The sequence below is a fragment of the Panthera onca genome, chromosome E3, assembly GCF_046562875.1.
Source record: "Panthera onca isolate mPanOnc1 chromosome E3, mPanOnc1 haplotype 2, whole genome shotgun sequence".
In the NCBI taxonomy this organism is placed as follows: Eukaryota; Metazoa; Chordata; class Mammalia; order Carnivora; family Felidae; genus Panthera; species Panthera onca.
The window spans coordinates 9,761,865-9,776,856 of NC_138354.1; the positions used below are offsets into that span (position 1 = coordinate 9,761,865).

At 48.9% G+C, this 14,992-nt stretch overlaps 1 protein-coding gene across 3 annotated transcripts in view; it reads left to right on the plus strand.

Moving 5' to 3' along the window:
* Positions 1–14,498, plus strand: part of HIP1 (huntingtin interacting protein 1) — a 148,382-nt gene extending 133,884 nt beyond the window's left edge. For 2 of the 3 annotated variants that reach the window (XM_060649220.3, XM_060649221.3), the window contains exons 21-31: positions 82–189; positions 272–405; positions 5,483–5,593; positions 6,364–6,422; positions 6,815–6,908; positions 8,400–8,500; positions 9,010–9,115; positions 9,835–9,958; positions 10,422–10,483; positions 13,536–13,644; positions 14,408–14,498. In XM_060649220.3, coding sequence (XP_060505203.3) covers positions 82–189; positions 272–405; positions 5,483–5,593; positions 6,364–6,422; positions 6,815–6,908; positions 8,400–8,500; positions 9,010–9,115; positions 9,835–9,958; positions 10,422–10,483; positions 13,536–13,644; positions 14,408–14,460 — 1,061 coding nt within the window. In that variant the 3' untranslated portion in view covers positions 14,461–14,498. Of the gene's footprint in view, positions 1–81; positions 190–271; positions 406–5,482; positions 5,594–6,363; positions 6,423–6,814; positions 6,909–8,399; positions 8,501–9,009; positions 9,116–9,834; positions 9,959–10,421; positions 10,484–13,535; positions 13,646–14,407 lie in introns of those variants that run through there. The other variant, XM_060649222.3, reaches the window with a different exon arrangement.
* The last annotated feature ends 494 nt before the right edge of the window (positions 14,499–14,992 follow it).

Sequence of the window (14,992 nt, forward strand, 5' to 3'; positions counted from 1 at the left end):
ATAACTTGTCAAGCAGGGAAGGAGGTAGGGCGGTGACGGCTCGTGAACAGTGCTGAGAAACCTCCTTTACACTCCTGGCAGATATCAGTGAGCTTCTCCGCTCGGTAACCCTCCTGGCCCACCTGACCAGTGACACCATGGCTAATGTTAGCACCACCTGCCTTCGAGCCCCACCGGAGCCTGCTGACTGTGAGTACTGGGGCTGGGGGGGCCAGTCTTATAAGCAGGGGGAGCGGAGGACTCAAAAGTTTTGGTTGTCTTACGTCTCCAGCACTGACCGAGGCCTGCAAACAGTTTGGCAAGGAAACCCTCACCTATCTGGCTTTCCTGGGGGAAGAAGGAATGCTTGAGAATGACAGCACAGCCATGAAGAGCTGCCTCAGTAAGATCTCCGCCATTGGCGAGGTAGGACCAGTGTCTCAACCAGGGGGAGTTACGATGGTTCTTGGGTGAGTGCCGGTGATGGGCCAGGGAGTTGGTGATGTCCGAAGCCAGTTCTTTCTAGCTTTCCACTTGACTCCAGAAAGTGAGAGTTGGGGCACCTGGGTGGCTCAGTCGGTTAAGCATCTGTCTTCAGCCCAGGTCATGACGTCACAGTTTGTGAGTTTGGGCTCCGTGTCAGACTCTGTGCTGACAGCTCGGAGCCTGGAGCCTGCTTCGGATTCTCTGTCTCCCTCTCTCTCTGCCCACTCCCCGACTTGTGCTCTGTCTCTCCAAAATAATGTTAGAAAGAAAGAAAAAGAAAGGAAGGAAGGAAGGAAGGAAGGAAGGAAGGAAGGAAGGAAGGAAAGAAGGAAAGAAAAGAAAGAAAGAGCTGACACTGAAAAATCTGACCCTCTGCCCAATTTTCCAGTCATATTTCATTCATCGGCTATGAGTTGAGAACCTACGGTGTGTTCATCGCTATGCTAAACAATATCAAAAAAGAATAAGCATAGTTTCTCTTGTTTTCAAGGATTTGTATCTGGTTGGGCAGGTAACACCTAACATGGAGATAGCAGGATATTTATTGATTTAATAAAGACGTAGTGAGCATGTCACGTGTAGTGGGAATTGTGGTAGATGTCGTTGTACGGAGACAAGACATCGTCTCTCTGGGAAAGAAAAATAAGGAAATCATCCATTTTGATACAGCGGGACAAGAGCAGTAATCAAGTCTGTTTTAAGAGTTCAGTACAAGGCCGCATTAATTCCAAAAATGTGTCATGATATCAATTCCAGGGAGGGAAGAGATCAGGGCCAGAGTTCAGATTTTCGTCATCCCTCGTCGGAACTCTTAAAACAGGCTTCTGGTTAGTTTGTCTGCCTCTGGTCTCTTTTTCCTCCGATCTCTTCCAAAAACAAAGATCGTTGGATGACAAAAATCAAATCACGTAATGTGACATGCAAGGACCGTCACAGTCTGGCCTTTATTCATTTTTCTGGGTCCCTCTCCCCCTTTTCCGCCTTCACCTTACGGTGTCGGTGACTAGTGCCACAGGGTACCTGCCTGCCTGTCTCTTTCCCCCATGAGTCTTCAAAGGTAGAGCCCGTAGCCTTTTTCCATTGTCCCTTGGTCCCTGGCGTGATATCTGGCAGGGGGTTTACACCCAGTGAATGTTTAACTAATTGAATATGCACATGGAGAGAGCAAAGCAGTTACAAAGATCGGGTAGAGAGGAAGGTTCATACTGGGGAGAAGTGGGACGACGAGGTAGGGATCCGTGAAGGTCTGGATGAAGGAAGACTGGATAACGGTGAATTGCTAACCCTTCTTTCAATAGAATGACATGATCCTGGTGGTATTTTAGTATCATTAAATTCCTGATGGCGGCCAAGAGCATTGCCACAGTCTGCCTTTTGCTGGAGACAGAGCATCTTCTCCCGTGCTGTGCAGAACTCAGTGTCAGTAGACACACACAAAGCCTGTAGGACACCGTGAGGTGAGGAGATAAGAATCGAGTTAATTTAAAAAAGCAAAGTGTGAGAGCAAGATCCTGGGTAGGTTTCCTTTCTGGCGGTAAGACTGACCAAATATTTAGAAGCTCTTCCCAGCACAAGACATGGAAAAAGCTAAATAAAATTTGGTGGGGGGGGGGGGGGGATGTTAATTGAATCTGAACTGGCCGAAAACTAAGGAAATTCTCAGAATCAGAAACCAAGAGGACGCAGGAACTGGTGTTTGTCCATCTCTTGACCTAGAGCTTGGATTTTAATGGGCCACACATACAGAGGAGACTAAAAAACAAAACGTAAGCCCAAGTAAGGTAAAAGTTTGGAATGCAGAGACTTCCTCCCCAAAGCAGAACTCCAAAAGATCACACCCCAAGTAAGTGGGGGGGAAAGCCTACTCTGTTGGAGAGATCTTGTCTCAACCTCAGTTGTAGGGGGAGAAGGAAACACGGCTGCCTAGGGAATTTCTAACTACAAGCCACCTTTCTATGGTTTCAGGGTCCAAATCTCTTACTACCTGTGTGACCTGAAAAAACCCAAACAGAAAATCAAATACAGGGCGCCTGTTACACGTCGGTTACGTGTCTGACTTCATCTCAGGTCATGATCTCGCAGTTTGTGAGTTTGAGGCTGGAGCCTGCTTTGGCTTCTGTGTCTCCCGCTCTCTCTGCCCCTCCCCGTTCATGCTCTGTCTCTCAAAAATAAATTTAAAAAAATTTTTTTTTAATTTTTTAATTAAAAAAAAAAAAAGAAAATTAAGTGTAAAGTAGTCAGGTTTTTAGGAGCCCAAGTACCTGGTGGAAGCAGATCCAAACGGTCTCGGAAGGAATATACTTTGAACCTAAATCCCAAAGAACTTTCACAGAGTCCCAACGCACATCAGTTCACCATGAGTGTGTTTGACGTGTTCCAGCACGTTTTCTTTTTTAAGTTTATTTATTTAGTTTTGAGAGAGAGAGAGAGCATGAGCAGGAGAGGGGCAGAGAGAGAGGGAGAGAGAATCCCAAGCGGGCTCTGAGCTGACAGCATGAGATTATGACCTGAGCCGAAGTCAGACACTTGACCGACTGAGGCGACTCCAAGTACTTTTTAAAAGGCAATGGGGCGCCTGGGTGGCTTGGTCGGTTAAGCGTCCGACTTCGGCTCAGGTCATGATCTCACAGTCCGTGAGTTCGAGCCCTGCGTCGGGCTCTGTGCTGACAGCTCAGAGCCTGGAACCTGTTTCAGATTCTGTGTTTCCCTCTCTCTCTGCCCCTCCCCTGTTCATGCTCTGTCTCTCTCTGTCTCAAAGATAAATAAACGTTAAAAAAAAATTTAAAAAAAAAAAAGGCATTAAAAGCGTGGCAAAGGAATAAGACATTTTCAAAAGTCACCAGATATATTTGATAAACAACCATGGGACTTCTAGAAATGAAAAATATAATCATTGGAAGTCAGAACTCAGTCTACAGATTCAACAGCAGGTTAAACAAAGCTAGAGAAAGAATTAGTGGGCTGGATGATAGAACTGAAGGAATTATATAGAGTGTGGCACAGATTTTATAGAGTATAGAAGTTATATGTAGAATGGTTAGTCAGGGTTCCAGACGAAGACAATAGAAAGACTATGTCCTTTTCTCCCCCAAGTAACATTTTTAGTTCTAAGTGTTACAGACTTTTCTCATACACCTTGCTTTTTCCAGCATTCTGTGTGTGAGGTTCATCCGTACAGATACATGCATTTTCACTGCTCTGTAATATTCTGTCGTGTGACTATAGCTCAAATTATATATCTGTCACATATCTGTTTATATTTATTTATCTATCTGTCACATAGCTAGATGTCTATGGTTGATGAACATTTGGGTTCTTTCCAGTTTGAGGCTGTCACAAATATGCCATATGGTCACTTGTGTAAATATCTCCTGATGTAAGAGTTTCTCTAGTGCATTTGCCTAGGGATAGAATGACTACATTACAGGGGCGGCTGGGTGGCTCAGTCGGCTAAGCGTCTTGACTCTTGGTTTTGGCTCAGGTCACAATCTCACAGTTTCACTAGGTTGAGCCCCATGTCAGGCTCTGTGCCGACAGCACAGAGCCTGCTTAGGATTCTCCCTCTTTCTTTCTCTCTTCCCCTCCCCCACTTGCTCTGTCTCTCTGTCTCTCTCTCTCTGTCTCTCTCTCTCAAAATAAATAAATAAACTTAAAAAAATAATAATTCCTACATTATAGAACAAATCTCACACACAATGCCGAACGAACAAGCAAAATACATACGGTAGGATTCCTTTTAAATAAAGACCAATATATGCATACTTAACATTATACTGTTTAAGGATACATTCTTATGGAGCTTTAAAAAAAAGACATGACAGGGATGCCTGGGTAGTTCAGTCAGTTGAGCATCCAGTTTCGGCTCAGGTCATGATCTCATGGTTTGTGAGTTTGAGCCCCGCATCGGGCTCTGAGCTGACAGCTCAGAGCCTGGAACCTGCTTCAGATTTCGTGTCTCCATCTCTCTGTCCCTCCCCGCTTGCACTCTGTCTCTCTCTCAAAAATAAATAAGCATTAAAAATAATAATAATAAAAGGATATGAGAAAGCATTCTCCTGAATTCTGTGTTTATCTTAAGGTAGGGAATAGGGATGTCAGGAAATGGAATTAGAACAGGATACAAAGGAAATTTCAAAGATACTGATGTTTCTTAAGCTATTCCTTAGGTCGGGTGGTAGATACATGGGTCATTGTTCTTATTCTTTTTTTTTAATGTTTATTTATTTTTGAGAGAGACAGAGAGAGAGAGCATGAGTGGACGAGGGGCAGAGAGAGAGAGAGGGAGACCCAGAACCTGAAGCAGGCTTCAGGCTCTGAGCTGTCAGCACAGTGCCTGACACGGGGCTCGAACCCACGAACCACGAGATCATGACCTGAGCCAAAGTTGGACGCTTAACCACCTGAGCCATCCAGGCACCCCGTTTCTTATTCTTTAAACCATTCATACCTGTTTTATACTCTTGGAGGCATAACACATAATATTTTCAGAATTCACAGACTTTGCCATCAGACCTGAGTTCAGATCCCTGCTCTGCCATTCATTAGCAGTGTGACTGTGGTCAAGACCTCTCTGAGCCTTGGCTTCCCATCCGTAGAACAGGACGAGTCACTGCCTCATGATTGCTGTAGACACAGAGTTAAATAAGAGGCAGAGTGTTGGTTGGAAGGCATCACCCACATTTGAAGAGGTTTTTGACATACCTCCCAAGCCTCAAATACAGTCAACACTGTGCAGCTGTGGGGTCAGGGTCCAAGCAGTCGCAACTGAGTGGCCTTGTGGGGTTAGGCAGGGTGGCTTTCTGGAAGGAGGGGGGGTTTTTAGTGAAAGGGGGGTGTGGAGCATGAGGGTTTACGCAGTAGCGAGTTCTAGATGAGGCCTCCATGGGTTCTACAAGCGTGTTGCGTAGTGGGACCTTCCTCTCCTACCTTCTGCCACCATGCGAGGACTGTGGGTCTGTCGGGGAGGAATAAAGAGGAAGTCAAAGGGTCATTTCAGCCTCTGTGCTGCCGTTGGCAGGAGCTCCTGCCCAGAGGCCTGGACATCAAGCAGGAGGAGCTGGGGGACCTGGTGGACAAGGAGATGGCTGCCACGTCAGCTGCCATTGAAACCGCCACGGCCAGGATAGAGGTATGGAAGCGTCTGCCCGTCTCCTAAAGCCAGGCCCTTGCAGCTTCCTCGGGTGTGACGTTGCCCATGGGACGTGTCTCAGTTGTCCATCCAGGCCACAGATGGCCCCTGTAAAACCAACCCCAACCCAAACTCCCCAGGCTCCCTGAGGCATAGAAAAGGAGAAGGTCCTCACCTCCTTCGGTGTGAGGCCATCCTGCGTTATAGTTCCAGCTGGACCACTTGTTCGTCGTGTGACTTGTGATAGGTTGTTCCATTAGCCTCGCTCAGATTCCGTTTCTAGATGATGGCAGTGATAATAGTGCTTGCCTCAGAGGGGCGTTGGAAGAGTTAAATGAGATAATGCACATTTATCTTCGTGCCAGGCACGCACCAACAGTTCCGATTGTGTTGGGGAAAAGCTGAGTGGGCACCATTGGAAAGGTCACATATTGTTCCTTTGGTGGAAGGCTGCAGGCTGCCCACCTTGGTTTGCCCCTAGCCGCTGCCCCCTCTGGCAGGTGCAATATCTCAGAGTTCTGTGCACGTCGGCCTGGGTGCCAGAAAGTCAAGACGGACACTCAACGGACAGGAGAGCCAGCCTGCCGGGGCTGCTTCTCACTGACTAGATCGGAGGTCTGGGCTCTTTTCCCAACCCACCAGGACGTGGATGGGCGTTTCTGGATTTGGGTTTCTCAGCTACCACGGGGTATTGGACACAAGGTGCTTCAGGATGCCAGTGAGTGCTCCGTACCCACGATGTATTGAGATACCCTGCTTGTTTTCAACAGGAGATGCTCAGCAAATCCCGAGCTGGGGACACAGGAGTCAAATTGGAGGTGAACGAAAGGTCAGTCTACACAGTGTGGTGGTGCCTAGGTGATCAGGATCAGTCTCTCCTGCATTGGATTATATTAATTACAATAGGACATTAGCAGCCACAGGCATTGGCTGAGTCTGTATAATTGTCGATAACGGTATTCTTAATAATATTGCTGCTGCATTTTAGGGGAAAAGAAACCCCGAGAATCATCACATAACTGTCTGCGGTCAAGTCTCCTCACTCACGTACCTTTCCTCCAAGGCTTCACCGCACCCCCAGCCCCCCTCCCCCCGCCACCGTATTCCCCACCCCCTTTCCCATCCCAAGTTTGCCTGTGTTTAGGCATGAAAAAGAAAAACGTCTGTTTCATAGCTCTTGGTCTGTGTTCTGTGTCCCTGACCTTTTTTTTTTTCCCCTAGGATCCTTGGTTCCTGTACAAGCCTAATGCAAGCCATCCAGGTCCTGATTGTGGCCTCTAAGGACCTCCAGAGAGAGATAGTGGAGAGTGGCCGGGTAAGCGTGGCTGAGGGCCCCTGGATGGGGGGACCAGACATCATTCACAGACTCCCAGTTCACTGGGAGGCTCTGTCCACTCCATACACTCATCCACCTTCAGTCAAATCCACGGCTGCTGCCATCTTGTCCCATGTGTCCATCTGAGGGCGTGGTTCCCTTTCCCCGGGCCGAGCGCAGATGCCATGGGAATCTGGGGCGCTGCCAGGTCCCCAGGGAGCAGTCAGCCCCAGCCTCCAGCTGCAGGCTCGTTAACCCAGGCGCCATCGCCAGATCCTGCTCTGGAAACCCCGTGTGCATTGCAAGCCTGGGCCCTTGGAGGAGGAGGGGAGGGCTTTTGAAAAGTGGGCAAATGAGAAGAGCCAGCCTGGTGCTGACCTTTCATAGCGGGTGGGGCCATGTCTGTTTCTGACGGTGGAATCCACTCCTCGCAGACAGACTCTATCCCAGTTTCTGGTCAGCATCATCGCTTGGCTTTCTCAGTCCTCCGCGGGCATTCCTACTGCCGTGTTTCCTTCTCACACCTGCGTGCAGTGCAGCTCAGGAGACAGAGGTCCAGGGAGGGATTCCTGAGCCTGAAAACTATCCTTTATTTTTTTAATGTTTATTTATTTACTTAGAGAGAGAGAGAGAGAGAGAAAGTGGGAGAGAGGGGCAGAAAGAGAATCCCAAACAGGCTTCACACTGTCAGCACAGAGCCCGATGCTGGGCTCGATCCCATGAACCCTGAGGTCACGACCTGAGCCGAAACCAAGATTCAGACACTTGACCGACTGCACCACCCAGGCGCCCCCTGAAAGAACGAAGCCATATCTGCTTTGATGGTGGTGCTTCTTACCAGTCTGGGAGGGGATGGTTTCTGCCCCCCGAAAATACAGACGGGGACTGAGTAAGGAGAGCTTGGAGATTCTAAGATTATCGTCTTAGAATTTGGAAATGGAAGACACTTCCAAAGCATGGAAGCATTTTAAAATTCCAGGCAGAAATTATTTGCTTAAATTATTCACTGTGTAGTCTCTTCTTTTGGCAAATCATGGTAAGTGGTTGGACTCCAATCACGTCGTTCATCTATGCAGATGCCTATATACATATATATGTATATGTATATGTATATATACACTCTTATATATACAATGTAGAAACGCTGTGATATAATAGAAATTCTAGGGGCTTTGGAGTCAGAAAAGCCTGGGATTTACTTCCACTTATTTCCTGCATCAACTTGAAAAGTATTATTGCCTTTCTGAATCTTAGTTTTGTCATCTGTAAAATGGGATGATAATGCTTACCTCTTGCGGTTACTATGAGGTCTGTATGGGGTTATATATATATATATATATATATATATATATATATATATACACACACACACACAGATAGATAGATAGATAGATAGATATAGATATATATAGATATTTGTAGGTATCTAAGCACCGGGCACACAGTAGGCACTCAATAAAAGCTAGCCATTCTTATTTTTCATTTCCTTAGGGAACAGCATCGCCTAAAGAGTTTTATGCCAAGAATTCTCGATGGACGGAAGGACTCATTTCAGCGTCCAAAGCTGTGGGCTGGGGAGCCACTGTCATGGTGTAAGTGTCTGTTGCTCCCAAGGCTCCTCAACCCCACCCCCATTCCAGTGACCCATCGCAGAGAATAGCCGAGGGAAAATATCTCCCCCTTAGAAATGAACTGTTGATAGGGAAGACAACAGTACTAAACCTTTTTTTTTTTTTTTAGTGTTTATTTTTGAGAGAGAGAGAGAGAAAGGCAGAGTAGGGGTGGGGGGACAGAGAGAGAAAGAGACACAGAATCCAAAGCAGGCTCCAGGTTCTGAGATGTCAGCACAGAGCCCAGTGCGGGGCTCAAACTCATGAGCCATGAGATCAGGACCTGAGCCGAAGTCAGATGCTTAACCGACGGAGCCCCAACAGGACTAGAAGTTTAAAAGGAAACCTGGATCTCCTTGGCAGTGCAGAGGTGGAGCAGGCAGTCTGTGTTCTCTGAAAAAGCCAGGGTGATAGGCGAGGTCTAGAGGTGGGATTATAAGGGGTTGCAGCCGTCAGTGACATAATCTATCTTGTCCCTTCCTGACTCCCAGGGACGCAGCCGATCTGGTGGTACAAGGCAGAGGGAAATTTGAGGAACTGATGGTGTGTTCGCATGAAATTGCTGCTAGCACAGCCCAGCTTGTGGCTGCGTCTAAGGTAGGAGCCGCACACGACGCCCCGGGGCTCTGTAAGGGCCGGCTAGGTTAGAGACACTCGGATGATGGAGCCTGCCCCAAGAACAGAGGAATTATCCGGGGTCCACGTAGGTTGGGTCCCACATTAAAATTCTGCCTCTCAAGGGTCCCAAACTACCCTCCTCTGAGAGCCTGCCATCTGTCATCAAGGAGCCCCTCTGCCCAGCTTGTCACATGGGCTTCTCTTCTTGGCTTTCATCACTTTTGTTAGTAGTGGCCTTTGAGGGTCCCAGCCATGCCGACCTCTGATCGACAGTCTCGGCATTCAAGGAGCTCTTACTTAGATAAGGAATATGTCGGCACAGGGGGCTGCTTACCTGGCCCGGCTCTGAGGTTCCACAACCAATGTCTGCCTCTCCTTAAGAGTCTCTGCATTTGAACCACTGCCCCATCTAAACGTGATACAAAACTTGTTACCAAAATCTGTCTGTGAGTTATATAGTACCCCGGGGAGTGTTCTTATCGTCCTTACTTACCATCACCCCAAATTAGTTTCCATAACTAGGAAAGCTAGAGTCTGAGGCCACCAACTATGCCGGGGAGGTGACCCCAGAGGCAGCGATTTTTAAGAAGTCGATTGGGGACCACAGCGGATACCATGTTTGTCAAGAACTGTCGGACCGACTGTTTGATTCAGTCGTCGCCACGTTGTGTGAACGTCAATCCGCTTGGTCCTGGCAGGTGAAAGCTGATAAGGACAGCCCAAACCTGGCCCAGCTGCAGCAGGCCTCTCGGGGAGTAAACCAGGCCACCGCCACTGTTGTGGCTTCGACCATTTCTGGCAAATCACAGATCGAGGAGACAGGTAGCCTTCCAGAAGCAATGCTTTCCTTACCTATCTTGTTCAGCTATTTTTGTGTTCTTTTTCATGACCCCAATATCCCGCAATTCTGTTTCCAAATTCTGTACTGTTCATCGTTCTCCACGCATACTTATATTCTCGTAAGATGGGACACCGCATAAGCATCCTATTTGTATCTCCATGGCAACAGACCTTAAGGTGGATTTTCCATTTAGTAATTTCTCTGGATTCAAAGACATGAGTCTCCAGGCCTGGCTGTCCCGGGGGGTGAGGGGAGGGGTGGGGAGGTTCCGAGCCTCGTTACCCTTTCACGGCACTTCTGTCCCGTCCATCCATCAGTGACTTTCAAGTGTGTGGTGGGAACTAACAAACCAAGCCTTTTAGCAGAGCGCTGACATCGGCCGCCTCTCGGGCGAGAGTCAGCCATGGGCATTCTCTGACAAGACCTTCTCTCTTATCCTTGCAGACAATATGGACTTCTCTAGCATGACACTGACCCAGATCAAACGCCAGGAGATGGATTCCCAGGTACGATCCCCGCTTCTGAGTCCACTGTTCTGTTGCCGGTGACGTCACCCCCAAATCTCGTCCCCATGGAGAGAAGCCAGTGGGGGAGAGTCTTGGGGAGGAAACAAACACGGACGGACAGTCGCCCAGGAATGAATGCCCATGATGCTGGAAGGGACAGTGGAGGCGGCGGCAGATGACGGGTTAAGATCAGAATCTTAACTCTTGCTCACTAATGCCCCTCTCGACGTTACCATCAGGGATTTCCTAGCCGACATCAACGAGCATTTAATGTCTTCTGATTGACAATTTTTTAATTGTAGTTGACATCTAACGGTACATTAGTTTCAGGCATACATGTAGCGACAATTCCATGTATGGTCCCCATCTGTCACCATGCAACATCATGACAATATTTTGTTAATGACAATATTATTGACTATATTCCCTATGCCTATGATTTATTTTTCTCATAACTGGAATCCCGTACCTCTTAATACTGTTTACCTGCTGCACCCATCCCTCCGCCCGCTTCCCCTCTGACACCCACTAGTTTGTCCATTTCTGCTTTTTTTGTTTTTCAGCAGTTATTTTTTTTTAAACTTCTATGAATTATTTGTGTATGACCTCTGGTTTAAAAAAGAAAAATCAATTCACTGAGAACCCATCAAAAGACAATGCCATTATCCCCAATTGTTCAGTAAAGTTATGGCATGCAGAGGAATAGGAATCCATGGGACCCTGAAAAAAACCCTGACATCCTTGTTTTAGAATGACTGGTCCCAGGGGTGCCTGGGTGGTTCAGTCGGTTAAGCATCCAACTTTCGTTCAGGTCATGATCTCACAGCTCGTGAGTTTGAGTCCCGCACTGGGCTCTGTGCTGACAGCTCAGAGCCTGGAGCCTGCTTCAGATTCTGTGTCTCCCTCTCTCTGCGCCCCACCCCTGCTCATACTCTGCCTCTCTCTCCTTCAAAAAAAAAAAAAAAAAAGAAAAGAAAAAAAGAATTACTGGTCCCAGTCTTGGAGTAAAGTCCAGGTTGAAGACCGTTAAAGGCTCTGTATGTGTCTCTCGACATCTTTTAGAAAAAGTCATATGGCCAAATACTGGAAGACCTGAGGTCAGGCTTGAGTCTACACTGTCTACACTGTCTTGCTTACTGGTCTCATCCAGCCCCACTTGACTGCAGATCCCATCTGTATGCTGATAAGTACCAGAGCCTTCTCCCTGGCCTCAATCTTCTCCTTGAGCTCTGTGTTTGTCCAACTGCCTACTTGATCCCTCCACGTGATGCCAAATATATCTCTAATTGAATGGGTCCAAACCAGGGCTACTGGTTTCCTTCCCACTCAGATGTGTCCCTCCCCTGTTTTCTCCATCTCAGTAACTGGAACCCCCCCAGACCTGGATGGCGGAGACCTAGGAGGCATCCTTGGGTCCTCTCTTCTCCCTCTTCCTTCTACATCCAGTCCCCCAGCAGGTCCTGTCAACTGTGACTCTCCTGGCCTGAACCTTCCCCCTTTTCTCCGTTTCCCTAACCCCGCCTAAGCCACCACTGGTTCTCTCCTGAACTACTGCAAAAGCAACTTAACTGTAACTTATGCAAGTGTCTGTTTCCAAGTAGTTTTGTGGAGGGGCCGGGGAGGTGGGGCAGTTGGGGTGGAGACTAGGAAAGGGTGTTTCTGAGACAGCTCCAGCCCTGGGTTGACAGTTGGCAGAACTTGGTGAAGGCACACGATGGAGTGCGCCACATCATCTCCATTTCTCTGTATATGTTCTCCATTTTGCATAATCAAAAATTTGAAAAGAAAAAAAAGGAAACACCTAACCGGGCTTCATTGCTTCCACTCTCGCCCCCTACAGTTTGTTCAGGTTCCGCATATTTTATTTTATTTTATTTATTTATTTATTTATTTATTTATTTAATTTTAAGTTTCGTTATTTTGAGAGAGAGAGAGAGCGTGCACACACACATGTGAACGGCGGGGGGGGGGGGGGCAGAGAGAGCTGGAGAGAGAGAATCCCAAGCAGGCTCCACACTGTCAGTGCAGAGCCCAACATGGGGCTTGAACCCACGAACTGTGAGATCATGACCTGAGCTGAAATCAAAAGTCAGACGCTTAACTGACTTGAGCCGCCCAGGTGCCCCAATTTTACGTATTTTAAAAGCGTAAATAACATCACTTTATGTCCCTTGCTTAAAATTTTCCGATGGCTTTCCTTTCACACTTGAGTTAATACCCCAGCCCGGGGCCCTGGGCTGTTTTTCCACCCATCTCCCATGGCCCTCTCCCCCTCTCAACCTCCTTCCTGCCTGAGTAGCCTTTGCTGAGCACCCTTTGCCCTTATCACATGACCCTGTGTCACTTTCACTATGGGTCTGATCTATTCTTGTTCATGAGTTTATGTCTTTGCCCTGCAGGGTAAGCAGAGACCTTGTCTGTCCATCCACCACTGTGTCTCCAGCACCTGCCGCAGAGCCCCGGGGTACATGATGGGTGCTCAGCTCAGCAAATGTTTCTTGAATTAATAAATAAATTAATAAAATAACTAGAATTAATGAGGGGTAGGGATAGCCAGGGACCAGCCTTTTCCTTGGGAAGATTGTGTTTTTTCCTGTATAATGATAACCCTAAGTTGGACCAGCCCTTCAGAGATACCAGAGCCATCAGAGCTGGCTCTTGCCTGGATTTCCAGGAAAGCGGGATTGAAGGAGAAGGGGGATTTGGTTGGAACATGCCACACGGATGGGCTACACGTTGGAGTTGCTTTCAGATAGAGATTTCAGAGGAGCACGTTATGCGCCCTACTCCCAACAGGCGTTGGGGCTATAAGGCATCAGCTCCAGTAGAGGGCCCCAGTGAGGAACAAGAGGGGCCACTGGGATAGACTGGTGGATGGCAGAGGGTGGGGAAATCCACAGACCCGAGGATGAAATTGAGAACCAGGTACGCTATGGAAACGGGGTGAATAATCCAAAGGAAGAAGAGACCCGGAACATGGAGGCGAGGGACTGAGTTAACACGAGACCACTGTCCGGCTGCTGCTCAAGAGCACGTTCCACTCTTCCCACAGGTCCGGGTGCTAGAGCTGGAGAATGAACTGCAGAAGGAGCGTCAAAAACTGGGAGAGCTTCGGAAAAAGCACTACGAGCTCGCCGGTGTTGCCGAGGGCTGGGAAGAAGGTGGGCCTCTCTGAGGGCCGGTGAGGGCACGGTGAGGGGAGGGTGCACATCCCCTCAGAAGTGACCGAATGAGGCGCCCTTCAGGCCGCCCCTCACGACTCACGGAGCGTGTTTCCTCTGCAGTTGTAGATAACCTCCAAGCCCAGAACTGCCATAAATTGTGGCGAATCGAGAGCTTTGGGGGTCACCTGTTAAGACCTTAACCTTGACCAGTGGGCTCATCACCCACTCACCACTGTTCCCTTCCAGGCCCAGTTAGCCTGGTTTCCGGCCCAGCAGTTTCCTGTGTGGCTTGCACAGAGTTGAACGGTGAATGAAAAAATGGCGGCCAGCAGGCAGGGCAAGTGGATCACAGGCCTCTCGCTGACTAGGGTCAGCAGTGGGCACCAGTGGCCGCGCCATAAACAGGGTCAAGAGCTAGAAATGGAGTGGAGTAGGGGTACTGTCAGGCCCACCCACCCAGAGAGGCTTTATCGCCTGGAATGTACTGCTCTCCCATGTGCCTAATGCAGCCAACTTGATCACTGCTCTCCCGTGTGCCTAATGTGGCCAACTTGATCACAACCAGGACTGCCAACCCTCGTCTTGTCTGTGGGAACCAACCACAGATGCGTACCACTCATGGTCGGGCACCTAACTTGGGGAATAGATGCCTGTGAGCATGAGGTATCTTAGAGTCTAACGCTGGTCGCCGTTCCTGTTGGGTACATGAACGCGTGCACATGCGACGCGCTATGAAACAGAAATTACCGTTGTCTTTCAGGAACAGAAGCATCGCCACCAGCACTGCACGAAGCGGTCACCGGAAAAGAATAGAGCCACACCGACACCCCACACGTCTGAGTGTAAATCTTGTTGCAGTCTCTGTGTGTTATTCCCCAGCCACAGCCTAAGCCCCCGGGGGTCCCGGCGGCAGCCACACCGCACACCGCTCCCGTTGTCCAGAGCCGGGGACCCGAATGGCCTTCCACAGAGGAGGGGGACCAGGGCCGCCCCCGCGGAGAGGCCCTCCCTCCCAGTCCTGCCTGCTGTTTGACCCCCCACCCCCCCCCACCCCCCCGATGCTCGGCATCCTTGTCCGAGGGGCCTGCTGTTCCGGAGAGCCTGGCAAGGGGCCATCTATGCCTTCTCTTCTCTGTTTTCTTCTCAGCCTTTTCTTTTACCATCATTTGCACCAACTTGGGAGCATCCGAGGGCTGGTGGGCTCCAGACCAGGATGCCGCCCCGAATCTGCCGTCAGAACGGCAGGAGCGTCCTGGCTGAGCACGCCAAGGCAGCTCTCCCCTCTCTTGGCGGTTCCATGGTTTCCCACTGCTTCTTACGGTGGTTGGTTGGGTTTTCTTCGGGG